This window comes from Oncorhynchus mykiss, chromosome 16, assembly GCF_013265735.2.
Source record: "Oncorhynchus mykiss isolate Arlee chromosome 16, USDA_OmykA_1.1, whole genome shotgun sequence".
In the NCBI taxonomy this organism is placed as follows: Eukaryota; Metazoa; Chordata; class Actinopteri; order Salmoniformes; family Salmonidae; genus Oncorhynchus; species Oncorhynchus mykiss.
Genome location: NC_048580.1, coordinates 6803617 through 6819493, shown reverse-complemented (window position 1 = coordinate 6819493; position 15877 = coordinate 6803617). Strand labels below are relative to the sequence as shown.

The window sequence follows — 15877 nt, the reverse complement described above, 5'->3', positions numbered from 1 at the left end:
GACTGACTGGCTGGCTGGCTCGCTGACTGACTGGCTGACTATCTGACTGACTGGCTGACTATCTGGCTGACTATCTGACTGACTGACTGACTGACTGACTGGCTGGCTGACTGACTGGCTGGCTGGCTCGCTGACTGACTGGCTGACTGACTGGCTGACTATCTGGCTGACTATCTGACTGACTGACTGGCTGGCTGACTATCTGACTGACTGACTATCTGACTGACTATCTGACTGACTGGCTGACTATCTGACTAACTGGCTGGCTGACTGACTGACTGACTGGCTGGCTGACTGGCTGACTATCTGACTGGCTGGCTGGCTGACTGACTGACTGGCTGACTATCTGACTGACTGACTGACTGACTGGCTGGCTGGCTGACTATCTGACTGACTGGCTGGCTGGCTGGCTGACTATCTGACTGGCTGACTATCTGACTGACTGGCTGGCTGACTATCTGACTGACTGACTGACTATCTGACTGACTGGCTGACTATCTGACTGACTGACTATCTGACTGACTGGCTGACTATCTGGCTGACTGGCTGACTATCTGACTGACTGACTATCTGACTGGCTGGCTGACTGGCTGACTGACTGACTGACTATCTGACTGACTGGCTGACTATCTGGCTGACTGGCTGACTATCTGGCTGACTGGCTGACTATCTGACTGACTGACTATCTGACTGGCTGGCTGACTGACTGACTGACTGACTATCTGACTGACTGGCTGACTATCTGGCTGACTGGCTGACTATCTGACTGACTGACTATCTGACTGACTGACTGACTGGCTGACTATCTGACTGACTGACTGGCTGGCTGACTATCTGACTGACTGACTGACTGGCTGACTATCTGACTGACTGACTGGCTGGCTGACTATCTGACTGACTGACTATCTGACTATCTGACTGACTGGCTGGCTGACTATCTGACTAACTGGCTGGCTGACTGACTGACTGACTGGCTGGCTGACTGGCTGACTATCTGACTGGCTGACTATCTGACTGGCTGGCTGACTGGCTGACTATCTGACTGGCTGGCTGACTGGCTGACTATCTGACTGACTGACTGACTGGCTGGCTGACTATCTGACTGACTATCTGACTGGCTGGCTGACTGGCTGGCTGACTGACTGACTGACTATCTGACTGGCTGGCTGGCTGACTGACTGACTGGCTGACTATCTGACTGACTGACTGACTGACTGGCTGGCTGGCTGACTATCTGACTGACTGGCTGGCTGGCTGGCTGACTATCTGACTGGCTGACTATCTGACTGACTGGCTGGCTGACTATCTGACTGACTGACTGACTATCTGACTGACTGGCTGACTATCTGACTGACTGACTATCTGACTGACTGGCTGACTATCTGGCTGACTGGCTGACTATCTGACTGACTGACTATCTGACTGGCTGGCTGACTGGCTGACTGACTGACTGACTATCTGACTGACTGGCTGACTATCTGGCTGACTGGCTGACTATCTGGCTGACTGGCTGACTATCTGACTGACTGACTATCTGACTGGCTGGCTGACTGGCTGACTGACTGACTGACTGACTATCTGACTGACTGGCTGACTATCTGGCTGACTGGCTGACTATCTGACTGACTGACTATCTGACTGACTGACTGACTGGCTGACTATCTGACTGACTGACTGGCTGGCTGACTATCTGACTGACTGACTGACTGGCTGACTATCTGACTGACTGACTGGCTGGCTGACTATCTGACTGACTGACTATCTGACTATCTGACTGACTGGCTGGCTGACTATCTGACTAACTGGCTGGCTGACTGACTGACTGACTGGCTGGCTGACTGGCTGACTATCTGACTGGCTGACTATCTGACTGGCTGGCTGACTGGCTGACTATCTGACTGGCTGGCTGACTGGCTGACTATCTGACTGACTGACTGACTGGCTGGCTGACTATCTGACTGACTATCTGACTGGCTGGCTGGCTGACTGACTGACTGGCTGACTATCTGACTGACTGACTGACTGGCTGGCTGGCTGACTATCTGACTGACTGGCTGGCTGGCTGGCTGACTATCTGACTGGCTGACTATCTGACTGACTGGCTGGCTGACTATCTGACTGACTATCTGACTGACTGGCTGACTATCTGGCTGACTGGCTGACTATCTGACTGACTGACTGACTGGCTGACTGACTGACTGGCTGGCTGACTGACTGACTGGCTGGCTGACTGACTGACTATCTGACTGGCTGGCTGACTGACTGACTGACTGGCTGGCTGACTGACTGACTATCTGACTGGCTGGCTGGCTGACTGACTGACTGTCTGACTGACTGTCTGTGTCTGTCTGAATTGATACCATTATATTCAAAGTGCTAACGTCAGTGGCCTGTTATTGGATTCATACTCCTGTGATGGTACCTGTGATGGTACCTGTGATGGTACCTGTGATGGTACCTGTGATGGTACCTGTGCTGTGATGGTACCTGTGGGGGAACTTGGAACAATAAGATCCTCTGTGAAGAATTTAAATAGTTTGGGGTCTATTTAGTTTAAGACACAGATGAAGACTCCATATTTTAATGTATTTCATGTGTTTCATTGTAATAATTTAATTCAACATGTTTTAACTATCCTTTGCTTTGTTTTCAGTTTTTTTTTTACTTTAGAAAGAAAATCCCTTATATAGTCTGTCTATTGAGTTGATTAAACATTGACTGAACTCAAATAAAATACCATTTTACACTCAGTTTGGTCAGAACTCAGGAGTCCGCTGTTGATGTAAGCAATGATCACATGGTACAGAGAAAGAGAGAGGTAGAGGTAGAAAGAGAGATGTAGAGAGAGAGAGAGGTAGAGAGACAGAGGTAGAGAGGTAGAGAATGAGAGGTAGAGAGAAAGAAGAAGAGAGAGAGAAGTAGAGAGAGAGAGAGAGAGAGAGAGAGAGAGAGAGAGAGAGAGAGAGAGAGAGAGACTCATCCTGTAATATACAAGGTCTGAGGTCATCTGCCTTTGGCCTAAAGAGCAGGAACCTGGACTTCACCAAAGATATTGGAAATACAGACAATGTCATCCTATAAGAAACATGGTATAGAGGAGACGGACCCACTGGTTGTCCTCTAGGTTACAGAGAGCTGGTAGTCCCGTCCACCAAACTACCAGGTGTGAAACATGGTATAGAGGAGACGGACCCACTGGTTGCCCTCTAGGTTACAGAGAGCTGGTAGTCCCGTCCACCAAACTACCAGGTGTGAAACATGGTACAGAGGAGATGGACCCTGGTTGTCCTCTAGGTTACAGAGAGCTGGTAGTCCCATCTACCACACTACCAGGTGTGAAACATGGTATAGAGGAGATGGACCCACTGGTTGTCCTCTAGGTTACAGAGAGCTGGTAGTCCCATCTACCACACTACCAGGTGTGAAACATGGTACAGAGGAGATGGACCCACTGGTTGCCCTCTAGGTTACAGAGAGCTGGTAGTCCCGTCCACCAAACTACCAGGTGTGAAACATGGTACAGAGGAGATGGACCCACTGGTTGTCCTCTAGGTTACAGAGAGCTGGTAGTCCCGTCCACCAAACTACCAGGTGTGAAACATGGTATAGAGGAGATGGACCCACTGGTTGTCCTCTAGGTTACAGAGAGCTGGTAGTCCCATCTACCACACTACCAGGTGTGAAACATGGTACAGAGGAGATGGACCCACTGGTTGCCCTCTAGGTTACAGAGAGCTGGTAGTCCCGTCCACCAAACTACCAGGTGTGAAACATGGTATAGAGGAGACGGACCCACTGGTTGCCCTCTAGGTTACAGAGAGCTGGTAGTCCCATCCACCAAACTAGCAGGTGTGAAACATGGTATAGAGGAGACAGACCCACTGGTTGCCCTCTAGGTTACAGAGAGCTGGTCCCATCCACCAAACTACCAGGTGTGAAACATGGTACAGAGGAGATGGACCCACTGGTTGCCCTCTAGGCTACAGAGAGCTGGTAGTCCCGTCCACCAAACTACCAGGTGTGAAACATGGTACAGAGGAGATGGACCCACTGGTTGTCCTCTAGGTTACAGAGAGCTGGTAGTCCCGTCCACCAAACTACCAGGTGTGAAACATGGTATAGAGGAGATGGACCCTGGTTGTCCTCTAGGTTACAGAGAGCTGGTAGTCCCATCTACCACACTACCAGGTGTGAAACATGGTACAGAGGAGATGGACCCACTGGTTGCCCTCTAGGTTACAGAGAGCTGGTAGTCCCATCCACCAAACTACCAGGTGTGAAACATGGTATAGAGGAGACGGACCCACTGGTTGCCCTCTAGGTTACAGAGAGCTGGTAGTCCCATCCACCAAACTACCAGGTGTGAAACATGGTATAGAGGAGACGGACCCACTGGTTGCCCTCTAGGTTACAGAGAGCTGGTAGTCCCATCCACCAAACTACCAGGTGTGAAACATGGTATAGAGGAGACGGACCCACTGGTTGCCCTCTAGGTTACAGAGAGCTGGTCCCATCCACCAAACTACCAGGTGTGAAAAGGGGAAGGGACTCAGGGGGTTTGCTACTTTGGTGTAGAGCAGACCTAACTCACTCCATTAAATTAATCAAAACAGGAACATTTTATATTTGACTAGAATTTCAAAAGTAAATGGTCTCAGAGAAAAATGTCCTCCTGTGTGCTACCTGTATCCCCCCCTCCAGTAGAATCCCCATACTTTAATGAAGACAGCTTCTCCATACTGGAGGGGGAAATCAAACATTTGCAGGCCCAGGGACATGTACTAGTCTGTGGTGACCTAAATGCCAGAACCGGACAAGAACCTGACACCCTCAGCACACAGGGGGACAAACACCTGCCTGGAGGTGGCAGCATTCCCTCCCCCATATGCCCCCCTAGGCACAACTATGACAACATAACCAACAAAAATGGGTCACAACTCCTGCAGCTCTGTCGCACGCTGGGTATGTACATAGTCAATGTTAGGCTTCGAGGGGACTCCTATGGTAGGTTCACCTATAGCTCATCTCTTGTCAGTGGTACCATAGACTACTTTATCATGGACTTAAACCCAGAGTCTCAAATCAAAATCAAATTGTATTGGTCACATACACATACACAGATGTTATTGCGGGTGTAGTGAAATGCTTGAGTCTCTGAGGGTTCACAATCAGCCCACTAACACCCCTATCAGATCACAGCAAAATCACAGTCTACTTGAACAGAGCAATACTCAATCATGAGGCATCAAAGCCAAAGGAACTGAATAATATTAAGAAATGCTATAGATGGAAGGAAAGTACTTCCTAGATAAAACGTTCCACTGTAATAGTGAAGGTGTAAACTTGGCAGTATAGAATCTTAACAGTATATTTGACCTCTCAGCTTCCCTATCAAATTAAAACATTTCCAACAGAAACCGAAGATAATGAACAACAATGACAAATGGTTTGATGAAGAATGCAAAAACGTCAGGAAGAAATTGAGAAACCTATCTAACTAAAAACACAAGAGACCCTGAAAACCGGAGTCTACACCTTCACTACGTTGAATCACGAAAACAATACAGAAATACACTACGGAAAAAGAGGGAACGGCACGTCAGAAATCAGCTCAATGCAATTGAAGAATCCATAGACTCCAGCCAGTTCTGGGAAACACGAAGAGTTAACTTCTCTAATCTTTTTGGCTCTGTAACGAAGAACAAACAGCAAAAACATAGACATGATCAAATATAAATCTTGGAATCAACTATTAAAGACTACCAGAACCCACTGGATTCTCCAATTACATTGAATGAACTACAGGACTAATACGAACTCTTCAACCCAAAAAGGCCTGTGATGTTGATGGTATCCTCAAATTAAATTATAAAATATACAGACCACAAATTCCAATTGGCTATACTAGAACTCTTTAACATCATCCTCAGCTCTGGAATCTTCCCCAATATTTGGAACCAAGGACTGATCACCCCAATCCACAAAAGTGGAGACAAATTTGACCCCAATAACTACCGTGGAATATGTGTCAACAGTAACCTTGGGAAAATCCTCTGCATTATTATTAACAGCAGACTCGTACATTTCCTCAATGAAAACAATGTACTGAGCAAATGTCAAATTGGCTTTTTACCAAATTACCGTACAACAGACCATGTATTCACCCTGCACACCCTAATTGACAACCAAACAAACCAAAATAAAGGCAAAGTCTTCTCATGCTTTGTTGATTTCAAAAAAGCCTTCGACTCAATTTGGCATGAGGGTCTGCTATACAAACTGATGGAAAGTGGTGTTGGGGGTAAAACATACGACATTATAAAATCCATGTACACAAACAACAAGTGTGCGGTTAAAATGGGCAAAAAACACATTTCTTCACACAGGGTCGTGGGGTGAGACTGGGATGCAGCTTAAGCCCCACCCTCTTCAACATATATATCAACGAATTGGCACGGGCAATAGAATGCAACAACAAATCCAATTTTGATAAACTCCCATATCTACTTGGTGAAATTCCACAGTGTGCCATCACAGCAGCAAGATTTGTGACCTGTTGCCACGAGAAAAGGGCAACCAGTGAAGAACAAACACCATTGTAAATACAACCCATATTTATGCTTATTTATTTTATCTTGTGTCCTTTAACCATTTGTACATTGTTAAAACACTGTATATATATATAATATGACATTTGTAATGCCTTTATTGTTTTGAAACTTTTGTATGTGTAATGTTTACTGTTAATTTTTATTGTTTATTTCACTTTTGTATATTATCTACCTCACTTGCTTTGGCAATGTTAACACATGTTTCCCATGCCAATAAAGCCCCTTGAACTGAATTGAATTGAGAGAGATCAGAACATGATGATTCTTTATATTTCACCCAGTATTCTGTGTGGATCTGTGTAATCTGAGGGAATCTGTCTCTCTCTCTCTCCATCATCCTGTTCTGACCTCTCTCTCTCTGTCTCTCTCCATCATCCTGTTCTGACCTCTCTCACTGTCTCTGTCTCTCTCTCCATTATCCTGTTCTGACCTCTCTCTCTGTCTCTCTCTCTCTCTCTCTCCCTCCATCGTCCTGTTCTGACCTCTCTCTCTCTGTCTCTCTCCATCATCCTGTTCTGACCTCTCTCACTGTCTCTGTCTCTCTCTCCATTATCATGTTCTGACCTCTCTCTCTGTCTCTCTCTCTCTCTCTCCATCGTCCTGTTCTGACCTCGCTCTCTCTGTCTCTCTCCATCATCCTGTTCTGACCTCTCTCACTGTCTCTGTCTCTCTCTCCATTATCCTGTTCTGACCTCTCTCTCTCTCGGTCTCTCTCTCCATCGTCCTGTACTGATCTCTTTCTGTCTCTCTCTCTCTCTCTCCATCATCCTGTTCTGACCTCTCTGTCTCTCGCTCTCTCTCCATCGTCCTGTTCTGACCTCTCTCTCTCTCCATCTCTCTCTCCATCGTCCTGTTCTGATCTCTCTCACTGTCTCTGTCTCGCTCTCCATCATCCTGTTCTGATCTGTCTCTCTCTCTCTCTCTCCATCGTTCTGTTCTGACCTCTCTCACTGTCTCTGTCTCTCTCTCCATTATCCTGTTCTGACCTCTCTCTCTCTCGGTCTCTCTCTCCATCGTCCTGTTCTGACATCTGTCACTCTCTCTCCATCATCCTGTTCTGACCTCTATGTCTCTCTCTCTCTCTCCATCGTCCTGTTCTGACCCCTCTCTCTCGCTCTCTCTCTCTCTCCATCATCCTGTTCTGACCTCTGTCTCTATCGCTCTCTCCATCATCCTGTTCTGTAATCTCTCCTTCTGTCTCTCTCCATCATCCTGTTCTAACCTCTCTCTCTCCATCATCCTGTTCTGTCCTCTCTCTGTCTCTGCAGGCACAGCAATAGTCTCTCTGGTCGTGTGAAGTAGAGATGGGTCTGTTATGTAACAATGTATAGAACTGTAGAGCTGGAGCAGAGAGAGAGAGAGAGAGAGAGAGATCAGAACAGGATGAGAGAGAGAGAGAGAGAGAGAGAGATCAGAACAGGATGAGAGAGAGAGAGAGAGTCAGAACAGGATGAGAGAGAGAGAGAGAGAGAGGTCAGAACAGGATGAGAGAGAGAGAGAGAGAGGTCAGAACAGGATGAGAGAGAGGTCTGAACAGGATGAGAGAGAGAGACATAGAGAGAGCGATCAGAACAGGATGAGAGAAAGAGACAGAGAGAGAGAGAGAGGTCAGAATAGGATGAGAGCGAGAGAGAGAGGTCAGAACAGGATGAGAGACGAGAGAGAGGTCAGAACAGGATGAGAGAGAGAGAGAGAGAGGTCAGAACAGGATGAGAGAGAGAGACAGAGAGAGAGAGGGCGATCAGAACAGGATGAGAGAGAGAGACAGAGAGAGAGAGAGCGATCAGAACAGGATGAGAGAGAGAGACAGAGAGAGAGAGAGCGATCAGAACAGGATGAGAGAGAGAGACAGAGTGAGAGAGAGCGAGAGAGAGGTCAGAACAGGATGAGAGAGAGAGAGAGAGGTCAGAACAGGATGAGAGAGAGAGAGAGATCAGAACAGGATGAGAGAGAGAGAGAGAGAGAGAGAGAGAGGTCAGAACAGGATGAGAGAGAGAGAGAGAGAGGTCAGAACAGGATGAGAGAGAGAGAGAGAGAGGTCAGAACAGGATGAGAGAGAGAGAGAGAGGGGTCAGAACAGGATGAGAGAGAGAGAGAGAGAGGTCAGAACAGGATGAGAGAGAGAGAGGGAGACATGTACATTAACCATCGTTACAACACTGTATATAGACATAATATGACATTTGTAATGTCTTTATTATTTTGAAAATTCTTTATGTGTAATGTTTACTGTTAATTTGTATTGTTTTTTTCACTTTTGTATATTACCTAGTTCACTTGCTTTGGCAATGCTAACATATGTTTCCAATGCCAATAAAGCCCCTTGAATTGAAATAGAGACAGAGAGAGAGAGACAGAGAGAGAGAGAGAGACAGAGAGAGAGAGAGAGACAGAGAGAGACAGAGAGAGAGACAGAGAGAGAGAGAGAGAGAATCTTCTAATCAGGTCTGTGAGGACTACTGATGCCCTTCCTGACCTCCACCCCTCTGGAGATTTCACAGGCTGCAGGATACTGTGGGGGTGATGGTTGAATGTGGATTAATTATTTAACGAAGCAATGAATAAATTAATTCATTCATTTGATTCTACAAAAGTGCTATCTAGAACCTAAAAGTGTTCTTCTGCTTTCCCCATAGGAGAACCCTTTGAAGAACCCTTTGGGTTCCATGTAGGACCCTTTCCACAGAGGATTCTACATGGAACCCGAAAGAGTTCTACGTGGAACCAAAAAGGATTCTCCTTGGAACCAAAATGGGTTGTCCTATCGAGACGGCCGAACAATCATTTTGGAACCCCATTTTTCTAAGTGTATGGAACCCAGGAATCCCTGGAAAACAGCGGCAGGTGTTACTGATGGGATTTTCCTGGCTAAATTAATGAATGAAGTCTGTCGTTGTGAATGACTGGAGAAAAGCCCGATTCATTATATTGAATGAGGAGAAAAGCCCGATTCATTATATTGAATGAGGAGAAAAGCCCAATTCATTATATTGAATGAGGAGAAAAGCTTAATTCATTATATTGAATGAGGAGAAAAGCCCGATTCATTATATTGAATGAGGAGAAAAGCCCGATTCATTATATTGAATGAGGAGAAAAGCCCAATTCATTATATTGAATGAGGAGAAAAGCCCAATTCATTATATTGAATGAGGAGAAAAGCTTAATTCATTATATTGAATGAGGAGAAAAGCCCGATTCATTATATTGAATGAGGAGAAAAGCCCGATTCATTATATTGAATGAGGAGAAAAGCCCAATTCATTATATTGAATGAGGAGAAAAGCTTAATTCATTATATTGAATGAGGAGAAAAGCCCGATTCATTATATTGAATGAGGAGAAAAGCCCGATTCATTATATTGAATGAGGAGAAAAGCCCAATTCATTATATTGAATGAGGAGAAAAGCCCGATTCATTATATTGAATGAGGAGAAAAGCCCAATTCATTATATTGAATGAGAAGAAAAGCCCAATTCATTATATTGAATGAGGAGAAAAGCCCAATTCATTATATTGAATGAGGAGAAAAGCTTGATTCATTATATTGAATTTTTGGATGCGATGGTCACAGTTATATCACAGTCAACATGTGCAGTAGGCAGTTGCACGGTGTGTGTGTGTGTGTGTGTGTGTATGTGTGTGTGTGTGTGTGTGTGTGTGTGTGTAACTGTAACGTGTGTCTCTCTGGTGTCCAGCAGTACCAGGACAGTAACATGCAGAACGTGGTACATGACCTCACCAGTTACCTGGAACAGCGGCTGGACCCCGGAGGAGACAACAAGCTTCTATTCTATGACTTGTGCACCATCATCAAAACAGGTGGGTCACACACACACATAGCACACACACACACACAGACAGACACACACACACACACACACATGGCACACACACACACACACACACACACACACACACATGGCACACACACACACACACACATGGCACACACACACACACACACACACACACACACACACACATAGCACACACACACACACATAGCACACACACACACAGACAGACAGACACACACACACATAACACACAGCACACACACACACACAGACACACACACACACACACACACAACGGATAGGTAGACCCCTCTTTGTAGCCAGCATTTGCCTGGTTAATCCGGCTTCACCATGTCTCACAGTTAGCTGACAGTTTAACCTGGTCCCAGATCTGTTTAATATCTGTATCATATGGCCTGGTCCTAGATCTGTTTAATGTCTGTATCATATAGCCTGGTCCCAGATCTGTTTAATATCTGTATCATATGGCCTGGTCCCAGATCTGTTTAATATCTGTATCATATAGCATGGTCCCAGATCTGTTTAATATCTGTATCATATAGCCTGGTCCCAGTTCTGTATCATATAGCCTGGTCCCAGATCTGTTTAATATCTGTATCATATAGCCTGGTCCCAGATCTATTTGTCGTTTTGCCAACTCCAATGGTATATTTTTGGTCACGTTTGGCATGACAACGCCCATAGGAGTTGACTATACAGCACAAATAGATCTGGATCCAGGCTATATGATACAGATATTAAACAGAACTGGGACCAGGCTATATGATACAGAACTGGGACCAGGCTATATGATACAGAACTGGGACCAGGCTATATGATACAGATATTAAACAGATCTGGGACCAGGCTATATGATACAGAACTGGGACCAGGCTATATGATACAGATATTAAATAGAACTGGGACCAGGCTATATGATACAGATATTAAACAGAACTGGGACCAGGCTATATGATACAGAACTGGGACCAGGCTATATGATACAGATCTGGGACCAGGCTATATGATACAGATATTAAACAGGTCTGGGACCAGGCTATATGATACAGATCTGGGACCAGGCTATATGATACAGAACTGGGACCAGGCTATATGATACAGATCTGGGACCAGGCTATATGATACAGAACTGGGACCAGGCTATATGATACAGATCTGGGACCAGGCTATATGATACAGAACTGGGACCAGGCTATATGATACAGAACTGGGACCAGGCTATATGATACAGAACTGGGACCAGGCTAAACTGACACTAAACTATGGTGTAACATGGTGCAGTGTGTGTGTGTGTGTGTGTGTGTGTGCGTGTGTGTGTGTGTGTGTGTGTGTGTGGTATAGAAGACATATCCCAAAGCTCTATATTGCCGCAGTGCCCTGATGTGGCAAAGGGGGATTGGATGTGACAGGCTGTGCACTGCTTTCCCTGCACTCCACTCTGCCCCCCTCCCTGCGCTCCACCCTGCCCCCCTCCCTGCGCTCCACCCTGCCCCCCTCCCTGCGCTCCACCCTTCCCCCCTCCCTGCGCTCCACCCTGCCCCCCTCCCTGCGCTCCACCCTGCCCCCCTCCCTACGCTCCACCCTGCCCCCCTCACTGCGCTCCACCCTGCCCCCCTCCCTACACTCCACCCTGCCCCCCTCCCTGCACTCCACCCTGCCCCCCTCCCTCCGCTCCACTCTGCCCCCCTCCCTGCACTCCACTCTGCCCCCCTCCCTACGCTCCACTCTGCCCCCCTCCCTGCGCTCCACTCTGCCCCCCTCCCTACGCTCCACTCTGCCCCCCTCCCTGCACTCCACTCTGCCCCCTCCCTGCCCTCTCATCCCTGCGCTCCACCCTGCCCCCCTCCCTGGCCTCTCATCCCTGCACTCTACCCTGCCCCCCTTCCTGCGCTCCACCCTGCCCCCCTTCCTGCGCTCCACCCTGCCCCCCTCCCTGCACTCCACCCTGCCCCCCTTCCTGCGCTCCACCCTGCCCCCCTCCCTGTGCTCCACCCTGCCCCCCTTCCTGCGCTCCACCCTGCCCCCCTTCCTGCGCTCCACCCTGCCCCACTCCCTGCGCTCCACCCTGCCCCCCTCCCTGCGCTCCACCACTAACACACAGTACGTACTGTACACCACACCATCTGTATAACTACAGATTGTAACTGTCACACATCTCTTGTCTTCTAACAGCCACGAAAGCAGACGGATTTGCACTTTACCACTTGGGAGAATGCAACAATGTAAGTGAACCACATACTGTCTCATCAGATCAACTACTCTGAGCTCCACTGATCTGGTCTAGTGAGTGATGAGTGTTAAAGCCACAATCCTTAGTTAATAATGAGGCATTAACAATGTATATCCTCAAGAATAAATCTCGGTAAATCATTCATTAAAATAACAGTAAATTCTACTGGGTCTCAGAGTGTAAATTAATCTGGTTTACTGAGTGATTAGTGATTAGTGTGTACTAATCTATAGTGATTAGTGTGTACTAATCTATAGTGATTAGTGTGTACTAATCTATAGTGATTAGTGTGTACTAATCTATAGTGATTAGTGTGTACTAATCTATATTGATTAGTGATTAGTGTGTATTAATTTATAGTGATTAGTGTGTACTAATCTATAGTGATTTGTGTGTACTAATCTATAGTGATTAGTGGTTAGTGTGTACTAATCTATAGTGATTGGTGAGTACTAATCTATAGTGATTTGTGTACTAATCTATAGTGATTAGTGATTTGTGTGTACTAATCTATAGTGATTAGTGTGTAGTAATCTATAGTGATTTGTGTACTAATCTATAGTGATTAGTGATTTGTGTGTACTAATCTATAGTGATTAGTGTGTAGTAATCTATAGTGATTTGTGTACTAATCTATAGTGATTAGTGATTTGTGTGTACTAATCTATAGTGATTAGTGATTTGTGTGTACTAATCTATAGTGATTAGTGTGTAGTAATCTATAGTGATTAGTGTGTACTAATCTATAGTTATTAGTGTGTACTAATCTATAGTGATTAGTGATTAGTGCGTACTAATCTATTGCGATTAGTGATTAGTGTGTACTAATCTATAGTGATTAGTGTGTACTAATCTATAGTGATTAGTGATTAGTGTGTACTAATCTATAGGGATTAGTGTGTACTAATCTATAGTGATTTGTGTGTACTAATCTATAGTGATTAGTGATTTGTGTGTACTAATCTATAGTGATTAGTGTGTAGTAATCTATAGTGATTAGTGTGTACTAATCTATAGTGATTAGTGTGTACTAATCTATAGTGATTAGTGTGTACTAATCTATAGGGATTTGTGTGTACTAATCTATAGTGATTAGTGATTTGTGTGTACTAATCTATAGTGATTAGTGTGTACTAATCTATAGGGATTAGTGTGTACTAATCTATAGTGATTAGTGTGTACTAATCTATAGTGATTAGTGTGTACTAATCTATAGTGATTAGTGATTCGTGTGTACTACTCTATAGTGATTTGTGATTCGTGTGCACTAATCTATAGTGATTAGTGTGTACTAATCTTGTGATTAGTGATTAGTGTGTACTAATCTATAGTGATTAGTGTGTACTAATCTATAGTGATTAGTGATTTGTGTGTACTAATCTATAGTGATTAGTGTGTACTAACCTTGTGATTAGTGATTAGTGTGTACTAATCTATAGTGATTAGTGATTAGTGTGTACTTACTGTAATTGGGATAGTCTCACCTAGCCATTTTAACATTAGTGCACTACTGTACGTGGCTCTGAATAACAGCGTCTGCTACATGACTAACGTGATGTAGTGTATCCGTGATCATTTCTCTCTGGTCCTTCCTCAGAGCTTGTGTTTGTTTAAACCGGCGGGGGCTAACGACGGTCCTCCCACCTTCATCCCAGCTGGTCCCATCACGTTTGGGACCACCATCGCCGCTCACGTCGCCACAACACGCAAAATACTGCTAGTAGAGGACATCACAGGGGTGAGATTCAGCGTACTATAAATACACCTAACCCTTACCCTAACCCAAAACACTAACCCTCACCCTAACCCAAAGCACTAACCCTTACCCTAACCAAAACACAAAACCTTACTCTAACCAAAAACACTAAACCTTACCCTAACCAAAACACAAAACCTTACCCTAACCAAAAACACTAAACCTTACCCTAACCAAAAACACTAAACCTTACCCTAACCAAAAACACTAACCCTTACCCTAACCAAAAACACTAAACCTTACCCTAACCAAAAACACTAAACCTTACCCTAACCCTAACCACTAAACCTTACCCTAACCAAAAACACTAAACCTTACCCTAACCAAAAACACTAACCCTCACCCTAACCAAAAACACTAAACCTTACCCTAACCAAAAACACTAAACCTTACCCTAACCAAAAACACTAACCCTCACCCTAACCAAAAACACTAAACCTTACCCTAACCAAAAACACTAAACCTTACCCTAACCAAAAACACTAACCCTTACCCTAACCACTAAACCTTACCCTAACCAAAAACACTAACCCTTACCCTAAGCCAAAACACTAACCCTTACCCTAACCCAAAACACTAACCCTTACCCTAAGCCAAAACACTAACCCTCACCAAAACCCAAAACACTAACCCGTACCCTAACCCAAAACACTAACCCTTACCCTAACCCAAAACACTAGCCCTTACCCTAACCCAAAACACTAGCCCTTACCCTAAGCCAAAACACTAACCCTTATCCTAACCCAAAACACTAGCCCTTAACCTAACCCAAAGCACTATTCCTTATCCTAACCCAAAACACTATCCCTTACCCTAACCCAATACACTAGCCCTTACCCTAACCCAAAACACTAGCCCTTATCCTAACCCAAAATACTAACCCTTACCCTAACCACTAACCTTTATCCTAACCCAAAACACTAACCCTCACCCTAACCCCTTACCCTAACCCAAAACACTAACCCTCACCCTAACCCCTTACCCTAACCCAAAACACTAGCCCTTACCCTAACCCAAAACACTAACCCCTAAACCTAATGCAGGATAAATCAAACATCCCAAAGTATTTGGTTCAGATTGTATATGTTTTATTTCAAATGCTTTGATGTCAGGACCCCTGACTTCTGTGCTGCACGACACAGGGATTCAATCTAACCTCTCTCTCTCTCTCTCTCTCTCTCTCTCTCTCTCTCTCTCTCGTCCTCTCTCTCTCTCTCGTCCTCTCTCTCTCTCTTCCTTTCCTCGCCTCTCTCTCGCTCTTCCTCTTCTCGCTCTCTCTCCAGGACGAGCGTTTCCCTGAAGGCACAGGGCAGGACTCAGACTCAGGGATTCATGTTCACTCTGTCCTGTGCCTCCCCATCCTCACGGCCATCGGTGACCTCATAGCTATCCTGGAGCTGCATCGGCACAGGGGCCACGAGCCTTTCAATATCAGCAACCAGGAGGTACACACGCACA

At 45.5% G+C, this 15877-nt stretch overlaps 1 protein-coding gene across 2 annotated transcripts in view; it reads left to right on the top strand.

Annotated features, from left to right (window-relative positions):
• The window catches only part of LOC110491266 (cAMP and cAMP-inhibited cGMP 3',5'-cyclic phosphodiesterase 10A), a 107530-nt gene that overhangs the window by 59431 nt on the left and 32222 nt on the right, over nt 1–15877 (top strand). The window contains exons 4-7 of one of the 2 annotated variants that reach the window (XM_036946057.1): nt 10314–10434; nt 12606–12655; nt 14261–14401; nt 15703–15864. In XM_036946057.1, the coding sequence (XP_036801952.1) occupies nt 10314–10434; nt 12606–12655; nt 14261–14401; nt 15703–15864 (474 nt within the window). Of the gene's footprint in view, nt 1–10310; nt 10435–12605; nt 12656–14260; nt 14402–15702; nt 15865–15877 lie in introns of both variants that reach the window. The other variant, XM_036946055.1, reaches the window with a different exon arrangement.